Source organism: Hibiscus syriacus, unplaced genomic scaffold, assembly GCF_006381635.1.
Source record: "Hibiscus syriacus cultivar Baekdansim isolate YM2019G1 unplaced genomic scaffold, ASM638163v2 tig00112215_pilon, whole genome shotgun sequence".
Lineage (NCBI taxonomy): Eukaryota > Viridiplantae > Streptophyta > Magnoliopsida > Malvales > Malvaceae > Hibiscus > Hibiscus syriacus.
The window spans coordinates 86,766-97,471 of NW_024063268.1; the positions used below are offsets into that span (position 1 = coordinate 86,766).

Sequence of the window (10,706 nt, forward strand, 5' to 3'; positions counted from 1 at the left end):
AGATCAAAACGTAAAGTTGGATTTGATTTTAAAATAAATAATAGTTGAGTAATCAAAATAGAACAAAAGTTTGGATAGTAAAGGTGTAGTTTACCCATTAACATTTAAATATAATGGTTATGTAGCTAATCCCACAATTCACGTTGGATCTCTGGTTGTATTTCTCGTAGTTTTAATGAGAAAAAAGGGTGAGATAATATTTGCTTGGAATGTTCATGTACCTCCTCCATCCATGGGTTGTGGTGTTTCAAGATTACACAACGCTGTAGGAGGAGAGGATAGACACCGCCATCATTTTAGAATTGTACAGAGAAAGGCCGATCCTATTCCTTCCAAGCCATTGGCCGCCGATGACGACCATTCGATGGGTACGGTCAAGTCGGTTGGGAATGAAAAAGATTACCACAAGGATGAGCGTGTGGAGGACGATGGATCATTTATACCTCACTCCCCAAGTTTCAGGGTATATTGCACTCCATCGTTGGATGACAACGCCCGAGGTAACCCATAATTTCCACTTCTGTAATTTGTATAATTATCATTTGGTATAATGATTAACCCTAACCTATTAATTTTTTCAAAATATTCTGTATTAGAAGGAAACTGTTAGTTAATTAATTATTAATTGATGTAATATTTTTACATATCTTTAATCATTGACATGATATATATCACATCATCATTTTAGATTGATGATGTGACACACATCGTGTCACCTCTTTAGATAATGTAACACATATCAAATTAACAATCAAATACATGTAAAAATATCATTTCATCAATATGTTTTGATTGTTAATAAACAAATGACTTTCTTCTAACATAACATATTTTGATAAAAACTTGAAACATTAAAAATTAAAATACTAAAAGTCGTCAAAATGACCATTTATGAAAATATTGGAGGTAATTATATCAGTATACCTTGTTATTTTGGATGCAAAGAGTATTAATCTAATTTATTCTACAGATAAAATAACGGAGAAACAACAAATGGATCATAAGAGTAACAAGGTTCGATATTTGTCTTGCAAATTTTTTTTCCTGGTTTTCAGTAAACTGTGGACGTCAAGTCCCACCACTTGGCAAAGTAATACAAATTTCCATGTCAGTGTTATTTTTACAAATCGACATGGTTTTCTTTGAAAACCTCGTAAATGTTTTCAGCAATCATAAGAGTAACAAATGTTGTTTTGTTTGTTTAAGCATGGATCAAGTACTCGATTGGGGAGCAAAGCTAAAACACGAAAAGGACATAAGAAGGGCTTAATTTGCGATTGAAGAAAAATATTGAAGGTTCTCGTCCAGATGTGTGTACAGATTCATTTGCTTTTATTGAAGAAACAACACAATGTTCCCTATTCATTTTGTTGTTGTATAAAAAAAATAACGCCATAAAACATTCATGTGACCTCAATATTTTTCTTAATGATCACATTGCAAATTATATTAATTTCATCGTTTTTGATAATGCTTAATTTTTTGTTGTTGTCTGTGTTGGTAAAAATATTAAGCAATGCACAAAATGCATGTCATAGGGCGAGTTACTTATTTTGTGAATGCATGTATCAATTTACCTAAGTGGTTGAAATTAAAATTTAATGATTAAATTAAAAATTGGTAAACTTTAGTGAGTAAAATAGGAGTTAGAGTAGAGTTCAATGGTAAAAGAGTGTAATTTCTTTTTTATTAAAAAGGAAAACTAATCGTAACCCAAAGGGATAGAACTCCAAAGAAACGGCAAGCAGAGAAGAGAAGATAGCAGAGGTTCCTTCCATGGAGCTGACAACAATTCTTCACTCTTCCCTCACTAATCCTCCATTAAGCCCTAATCTCTTTCATTCAAAATTTCCCCAATCTTTCTCCACACCAATCCACCACCGCACTTGTCTTCCCTCTCCATGTCTAACCTTTTCTCCTCCTCTTCCTCCAAAATCCTTCTCCACAAACTGCTCTGTCTCCGATGACCCAACTTCCGGTGAGTTCATTCTTACCTATTAAAACAACGAATTTCAGCAACCCTTTCAATGAATTGTCTTGGTTTTGAAACTTTCTCGTCTTTTGGTAGCTTTTTTCTAAGTTTATGGAAATATTGCTGAATCGAATTGCTTTTTCTATTATTTGAGATTTTATATGATTAGTTGAGTTCCTGGCGATGCAGTTGGGATTTAAATTGAGGCTTAATTTCAATTTGGGATACCTTTTCCACTAATTTTAGTTTGTAATTACTCATTTGTATGGATTTAAATTGCCATTTTGGTCAAGTTTTCAGTTACATTGTGTTTATTGCAATTGCGACAATACTGAGTGCTATTATGGTCATAACGGGTATTATGGTTGTGCAATAACAGTTTCGGGTGGCACTTTTAACGGCCCTACTTAAACCCTTGCTCATTTGTTATTATGTGAGATTGTATATGAATAGCTTAGTTTTGGTAATGGAAAGGAATTAGAAATCCATACTTTGTTTACTTATTTTTTTGTTTGGTTTCAGCAGCTAATGTATTTACTGCCGATCCCTCCATCGCTTTGAAGGTCAGATTTTATTTATTTATGTAACTGCGTTTAATTTGTTATGTAGAGAGACATGGGAAGTAATTTAAGAAATTTGCAATTCATGTTTCGATTCATCTTTTATTAATGAAATTGAGTTGAAATTTGGATAAAATACAACTCTTTTTCAACAATAGAACTATGGAAGACTCCAAATCATAGAACAATTTAAAGCTTGGATCTTTCTCTTTTATTCTTTGGTGATTTTCTTGTGATTTGAAGTGCTCACTTTAACTGTTCAGTCTAATTCAGAAGAAAGCTGCGGATATATCTGCTGATCTGAGAGGAACTTCTCTATTTCTTGTGGGTAAGCTAGCATTTTGTCGATGCAGATAACAAATTCGAACCCCTTAATCCTGTAACATCTGGTTCTAAGTTCTAATACATGTTTGGTGATCATTTATTTGACATGAAAGGGATGAATAACTCCATTAAATCCAGTTTGGGGGCACTGCTAGCGGACTTGTTACGATACTATTACTTCGATAGGTATTATATTTTCCTGTTACTAAATATTGGAAATAGCTTTTATGTTCAAGATATGTTAGCTAAACTTGTTTATGTTTTCTTCTATATATAGCGATGCTTTGGTTTCAGAAGCTGCCGGGGGTGAATCTGCCGCCGTATCCTTAAAGGATACTGATGAAAAGGGATTCAGGGAGTCTGAGGTGCTTTGTCTTTTTGAACTTTTAACTTATTCGGCATTGCAATATTTTGATTAACAATGAAAATTTATCAGTCAAGCAGAATGGTAGATAAGTTTTTAATCTACTGGAGTCTTGTGATACTTAAATACTATGGAGCAATGAGTAATGCATAAATTATCAGGCTTATCTTCGTTCTAAATATTTTTGCAGACAGAAGTATTGAAGCAGTTATCATCAATGGGCAGATTAGTGGTGTGTGTTGGAGATGGTGCGGTTCAAAGTTCAACAAATTTGTATGATGATCTTTGCATGGTTGAATCAGTTGTTTCTCTTGTTTGTTTTAGTTATTTTTCTCCATATTGACCGAATTTATCTTACTCATAAAAAGGGCACTCCTAAGGCATGGCATCTCGATATGGATTGATGTGCCCTTGGACATAGTAGCCACAGGAGTAATCGGAAACAAGAGTCTCCTTTTGTCATCAGAAATAACTAATTCTGGTTCTTATTCTGAGGTATTGCTGTTGATTTCATTCTTTCATTATATGAACTTCCCTTTCTTTCTTGCAATCGTTCTCGAAAGGGTTTACTCTGCATCTTTCTGATTTCTGACAATTCTTGATATACGATAGGTTTTTTCACAACTATCAGCTCTTTATGAAGACATGAGAAGAGGATATGCTACTGCTGATGCAACTGTTTCGTTACAAAGTACATACATCCCTGCGACCTATGTTTCTTTTTATGAGAATAAACTGTAGATTGTTGGTTCTAACTTTTAACTGCCCCTTATGCAGAAGTAGCATATCAGCTAGGTTACGAGGAAATGGATGCAGTGTCGACCGAAGGCCCAACTTTGGAGGTGGAAAAACATACTTCGAAATATTGTATTCCTTTTCTTTTGGAATCAAATGGGAGTTTTCTTTAGGTACCAATAAAGTAGTTTTCTGTGATATTTTCAGGTTCTCAAGGAGATAGAGAGACTTACAAGAGTGAAAAAGATGATGGAGGAAGCAGCTAGACCATTTTAGTCGACAGGGAACAGGTTCTGTATGGAATGTAGCTCAGATCGATATTGTTCTCGTGTTTGTCTCTGGTTTGGTACTCTTGAGATTCAGTTTTTTATATTGTTTAAAGTAGTTTAAAAGATGCAAAGGTGACGCGTTCACTTAACTGCATTTTTCAACATGAGAAATGCATCTGAATTCTGAACATTGCAGCAAGATTGGGTAAATGCATGGTCTACATTAGTGAGTAAGTTCTTGATTCAGGTTGATCTTTAGAACAATGATTGTCGAAATGTTGGAAAACATAATGCCTTTTGCAAGGCGTCTCTTATGGTTTGATATTGATGGCCATGCATTAGCATTAGTACCAAATAAGGGGTACCTACCAAGTACCATAAATTTCAACCATTTTTATTTTATGCTTCATTTTCAAGGGGTTTTCTCCCTTTTACCTTTCATTTCTAGTGAGATGATAAATTAATAACAAAGTAATGAAGCTTTAGGCCTGCACCATGTGAAAATGCGTAGATCATGCATTTAAATAATCATTTATTTTAATTATACACCTAAAATGATAGATCATATGACAAAGTATCGGTCGTAATAGATTATGCACTTAAAATTATAATTTTTGATAATGTATGAGATGTTAGAAACTTACCTTAAAAGAAATTGTACACCTAAACGGAATAAAAAGGGAATTTTACACCTAAAAGGAAATAATAGTTTTTTAATTAATCCTGAAAGTTTCCATGCCAAAAGCAGACTTTGTTTTGCTGACTCAGTTCCTGTATGTAGTTATCGCATGTTTCATTTCATCTCTTAATAACACTAACCCGGCTCTAATATTTTGAGGGGTATCGGCATTTAAGTTATTGGAAGAGTAAAATGAGAATATCGAAGTTAACAAATGGAGTTAAAATCCGTCAATAATGATCAGATTGACGCCTGAACTGGAAGAGGTTGGTAGGGGTGTAAAAAATTAACCCGACCTGTAAAACTGATTGAAACCGATTTGAGTTAAAACTATTTTTGACATGTGCTGTGACGATCCGAAACCGACTTGAGTCGGAATTGGTGTTGACATGAACCCAAGTTGGACCTGAAAATTGTGGATCTAAACTCGACCTACATTCGACTTGAGAACGACCTGAACCCGAATTGAACCGAAAATATAATACCTGAACCCGAACTGCATCCGACTGATATGAACCCGAACCCGAGATTGACCTGGTAAATAACTGGTATTACCCGACCTGTTTTCAACCTGACCTGTTTTTAAACTGACATATTTTTAACCTGACCTGTAAATGATCCTATTTGTTAATAATCTGATCTAATATTTACCTGACTTATATATTACCATGGACGAAATTATAAGATTTTAATAAAATTATGAGTTTTTTTAGTTTATGATGTAATTAAAAAATTAATATGATTACTTTTTAAATGTTATAATAAAATCTTTATTATGATAATTAAATTAATAAATAGACCTATTATATAAAATTATTTAATAAAATAATAAAATTATTTAAATGTAAATTAGATAAAACATTATTAAAAATGAAAAGGAAAATTAATATAGTTTAATTTATATAAATTATATAGTTTAATTTATATAAAGAAAATATAATATTAATAATGAAAGTATTTATTATGTAATATATATTAACATTTTACATTATTAATATAAATAATTTTGGCAATACATTAGTTTACATATGCCCAATACATAAGTCCACTCTTTTATTACAAATATTTTAGTTGCATGTTAGGTTAATTCACATTAATAGAACATTTATTTTGTTGTTATGAATAAGTAATAATAAAACCCAAAAATAAGTCCATTTACAATAGTGTTAGTCCATTTACATTAATTTACATAGGCCCAATACATAAGCCCACTCTTTTATTACAAATATATATGCATTAATGTTAGTCCATTTACATTAAAGTTTAGTGTTATGGTTTAAAGTTTAGGGTTTAAGATTTATGATGTAAGATTTAGGGTTTCTATAAAACTATATACTTTATATAGTTTATGCATAGTATTTCTATAAACTATATAAGTAATTTACTTTATATATATAGTTTATATATACTATACTTGGTTTATACATACATATTATATAAAATTATTTAATAAAATTATTTAAATGTAAATTATATAAAACATGATTAATTAGGTGTTAAATAATTAGTATGTCACATTGCATATTATATGGTTCATAAATAGTAGTACATGTCATATTAATTTCATTTGCATAATTAGTATTTTAGTTGCATGTTAGGTTAATTCACATTAATAGCCCATTTATTTTGTTGTTATGAATAAGTAATAATAAAACCCAAAAATAAGTCTATTTACATTAGTGCTGCTAGTCCATTTACATTAGTTTACATAGGCTCAATACATAAGGCCGCTATTTTATTACAAATATATATGCATTAGTGCTAGTCCATTTATATTAGGGTTTAAGGTTTAGAGTTTAGTATTTATGGTTTATAGTTTAGCATTTAGGGTTTATGATTTAAAGTTTAGAGTTTTTATAAAATTATATACTTTATTACTTTATATAGTTTATGCATAGTATTTCTATAAACTATATAAGTAATTTACTCTATAAACTATAAGTTACATATATAGTTTAGGGGTTAGGGTTTAGGGTTAAAGGTTTAGGGCTCATGATTTAGGGTTTAGGGTTTTTTATAAACTATATATTTTATTACTTTATATAGTTTATGCATAGTGTTTCTATAATATATATATATATATATATATATATATATATATATATATTTATAGATTAGTTATATTAGTTATACATACATATATATATATATATACTATATTAATATAAATTATAATTTATAAACTATATATTGTATATAGTTTATACATACAAACATACATACATACATACATACATACATGCATACATGCATACATGCATACATGGATACATGCATACATGCATACATGCATACATGCAGACATGCATACATGCAGACATGCAGACATGCATACATGCATACATGCATACATCCATACATGCATACATGCATACATACATACATCCATGCATACATCCATGCATACATACATCCATGCATACATACATATATACATGCATACATACATGCATACATACATACATACATGCATACATACATGCATACATACATGCATACATACATGCATGCATACATACATACATAAAATTAAAAGTAATTAGAATATATACAAGATTAAATTGCATCGAATTGAAATTTGAAGAATATATTTACAATTAAACCATGACTAAAATGAAAGAAATCAAAAATCAAATACAAGTGGAAAAATGATGATTGTTGGAGGAGCATGAGCCTAATTAACCCAAAATATCTTTACAAATAAAATCTCAATTCTCAATTTCCCTCCAAATTTTTCTATTCTCTCTAAATTTTTCAATTTCCCTCTAAATTTTCAATTTCCCTCTAAATTCCCAAATAAAATAAAAAAATTTCACACAACAAAATCTTTATTTTAAATAGTTTTCTTCCACCAATCACTTTGAATAATATATACACTATATTAATATAAATTATAGTTTACAAACTATATACTTTTATAGTTTATACATAGTTTACATATATAGTTTATATATATAGTTCATATAAACATAATTTATATATATAACTTATAATAATTATATATTTTAAAATATAAGTATAGTTTATATAAAAACTTATATTATATATATATATATTATATTTTTTTCAATTTTTAAATGAATGTAATTTTCTATATTATTCATTATTTCTTCACATTTTGCATTTATTTCGATTTAATCTTTTTTTTAAAAAATTTATTTCAATTTTATGTCTTTCACTTTTATATGTATTCAATTTAGTCCTTAAATTTATATTTGTATCTTCATTTGTCCCATTGTTAGTTGTTATTTATATTTTTGTAACTGGCCTATAACTTTTTAAATGTGTTTAATTTAGTCCTTTTTTATATTAATTTAAACCTCATATTTTAAATTTATTTCGATTTAGTCCCTTACCTATGTGTGATGTTTAATTTATATTTTAAAATTTTATTTGTAATTTTAAATTTCTTCAATTTTATCCTTAAATTTATATTTTTTACAAAATTGATCCATGGATATTTATTTTTCTCTTAATTTACTCGAAATCATATACAATTACAACTTGCAATTCAACAATCACGAAAGATGACAAAATAATTAATCCAAAAATAAAAACGACCCTTCATGAACTCAATCCGTATCTGGTAAACATCCGACCTGAATTTTATCTGTCAATGATGTGACCCGATCTGAACGAGATCCAACTGAAGTCCACCCGAACCTGAATTAACTTGGTCTTTATCTGCTTCGGACCTGAACTGTTTTGACCTGAACTGACATCGATCCGAACTGAAAATGACTTGACCTGAACCCGATCTGGTGTCAAATCAACCTGAAAATAACCCGAACTGATTTGACCTGAACCCGATCTGGATCTGGTGTCAAATTTACCTGACTTGACCTGTATCTGATTTTACCCGACCTGACAGGATCCGATTGAAACCTGAACAATTACCCGACTTTACATCCCTAGAGGTTGGTCAGTCATCACTTAGCGTGAATGCCAATAACCCAATTTCACTGCTATACGTCAGTCTTAATATACGACTAAAAAATGTCTTATTGAAAATGTTAATATTTTTTTAATATTTCCAATAAAACGTTACCTAAAACATTATTTTTTATTGGAAATGTTAATTTCTCTAACTAATTTCCGGTAGAATCCAATATTAACATTTACAGTAGAAAAAAAATATTGTTTTAGGTAGCGCTTTACCGGAAATGTTAAACATTTTAGGTAGCGCCCAATATTAATATTTCCGATAAAAAATAATGTTTTGGATAGTGTTTTACCAAAAATATTAAAAAATATTAACATTTTCAATTGCGACTTTCTTTAGATGTATTAAGGTTGTTGTACCACAGAGATCCCAATTTCACAATTCTCCAATCCTCTGTGTTGATGATTGGCTGAGTTTCCTCCACGTGTCCATCATATGCTCAGGCTGAGCTGTTTAACTAACAAAACACTCACTGACATGTATAACAAGATTACGACGGAGCTGAGCCTTGCTGTCCTTTTTTCCCATTTTTCTTTTCTTTTAAAAAAACAAATATGAAAGATGGAAATGGCACAGTGGGGTCAGGCACTATATACATATACTTTCTCTCTGTTTGTTTGTTGTTATTGATTGGAGACACCACCCCATTGTGTATCCTAATTGATCATATCTCCCCCTTTCCATTTCCATTGTATAACAGATATGATTGTACCACCTCCAGCCTCAACCATTAACTATATAGTATTATTGAATTGATTCAAAATCAATAGCATCAACCTCCTAATATATTTAAACTCATCGAATAATCAATGGTAAAAGATAATGTTATTATCCTCAGAAATCATGAATTCAAGTAGATGTATTTACAGAGAGTGTTATCAATAGTTAAAAAAGATTTTGAACACAAACTATCTTAACAGTATAAGATATCATATCATCATCTATATTTACATACACAACCAGTTTTTTCAGGAGAATAATGTAATACAAAGAAATATAAACCGATGTGACTAAAAATGGGTGGTTTTTGAACTAATGCTTCAATGTGAGACAAGAAACACAGTAAACTGTGTGGCAGACGAGTCTTAGTTAGAATGTGTATCTATGTGTCTACCCTAATATGACCCTGCCTTCATTAACTAAAAGGGGTTAGTCTCCAACACCCATTTTTTTCCAGTGCCATTTAAATGAGTTACAATCTTGAGATCAATCAATAAAAGAATATCATATGATGGCAAAAGGTTATACCCATCAATAAACATCACATCTATTAAGTCTTGAAACCTCTCATGACCCATCAGGACTTAAAACAGGACTATATAGTTAATTTCTAATGTTTAGGGGCTAAAATGTTTTAGAATAAATTACACTTTTAGTATCATAATTATTATTTTTATTCTGTCTTATTCATCAACTATTAATTTTTTGAAATCATACTTAACATTATGTTTTAGTTTCATTTTGATCACTCTTCATTAAAAATTAACAAAACTAATGACATGATTTTAAAAAAATTCAATGATGACGCGTTATTACTTTATGATAACACATCAACGTTGTTGTTAATTTTTTTAACAATAGGTGAATGAAACCAAAACGTATCATTGAGTATGATTATAAACAAAAAATAGTTGGATGACTAAAACAAAAGAAAAGTGATAGTTGGGGTAGTAATTGTGTAGTTTGTCCAAAAATTGTAATGGTTTTTATTGAATGTGTTTTGCTTGCATGAGAAGAGATAAAAAAATAGATACACCCATGCATAAAGAAAAGCAGAGGGGTAATATTGTCCTCTTAAGCCATTACCAATCATGATATGCCATGAATACGAACAAAAATGTAAAGCTCCGTATAAAAGCA

General features: G+C 30.2%; 2 protein-coding genes across 2 annotated transcripts; both read left to right on the forward strand.

Moving 5' to 3' along the window:
- The first annotated feature begins 222 nt into the window (after positions 1-222).
- Positions 223-1,385, forward strand: LOC120175808. Its single transcript, XM_039182363.1, has 3 exons — positions 223-500; positions 971-1,014; positions 1,207-1,385. The coding sequence occupies exons 1-3, from the start codon at positions 233-235 to the stop codon at positions 1,279-1,281; spliced, it is 387 nt and encodes a 128-aa protein (XP_039038294.1). The 5' UTR covers positions 223-232; the 3' UTR covers positions 1,282-1,385.
- A 344-nt stretch (positions 1,386-1,729) lies between these two features.
- LOC120175785 (probable inactive shikimate kinase like 1, chloroplastic) lies at positions 1,730-4,458 on the forward strand. The gene is made up of 10 exons (XM_039182344.1): positions 1,730-1,978; positions 2,495-2,535; positions 2,806-2,860; positions 2,970-3,042; positions 3,134-3,221; positions 3,411-3,493; positions 3,589-3,715; positions 3,833-3,911; positions 3,998-4,062; positions 4,163-4,458. The coding sequence occupies exons 1-10, from the start codon at positions 1,777-1,779 to the stop codon at positions 4,229-4,231; spliced, it is 882 nt and encodes a 293-aa protein (XP_039038275.1). The 5' UTR covers positions 1,730-1,776; the 3' UTR covers positions 4,232-4,458.
- Positions 4,459-10,706: the final 6,248 nt, after the last annotated feature.

Coding starts and splice junctions, on each gene's coding strand:
- LOC120175808 (XM_039182363.1), top strand. CDS start 233: ATGGGTTGTGGTGTTTCAAGATTACACAACGCTGTAGGAGGAGAGGAT. Junction 501..970: donor GTTGGATGACAACGCCCGAG/GTAACCCATAAT, acceptor TTTATTCTACAG/ATAAAATAACGGAGAAACAA. Junction 1,015..1,206: donor TGGATCATAAGAGTAACAAG/GTTCGATATTTG, acceptor TGTTTGTTTAAG/CATGGATCAAGTACTCGATT.
- LOC120175785 (XM_039182344.1), top strand. CDS start 1,777: ATGGAGCTGACAACAATTCTTCACTCTTCCCTCACTAATCCTCCATTA. Junction 2,536..2,805: donor ATCCCTCCATCGCTTTGAAG/GTCAGATTTTAT, acceptor AGTCTAATTCAG/AAGAAAGCTGCGGATATATC. Junction 3,716..3,832: donor ATTCTGGTTCTTATTCTGAG/GTATTGCTGTTG, acceptor GATATACGATAG/GTTTTTTCACAACTATCAGC.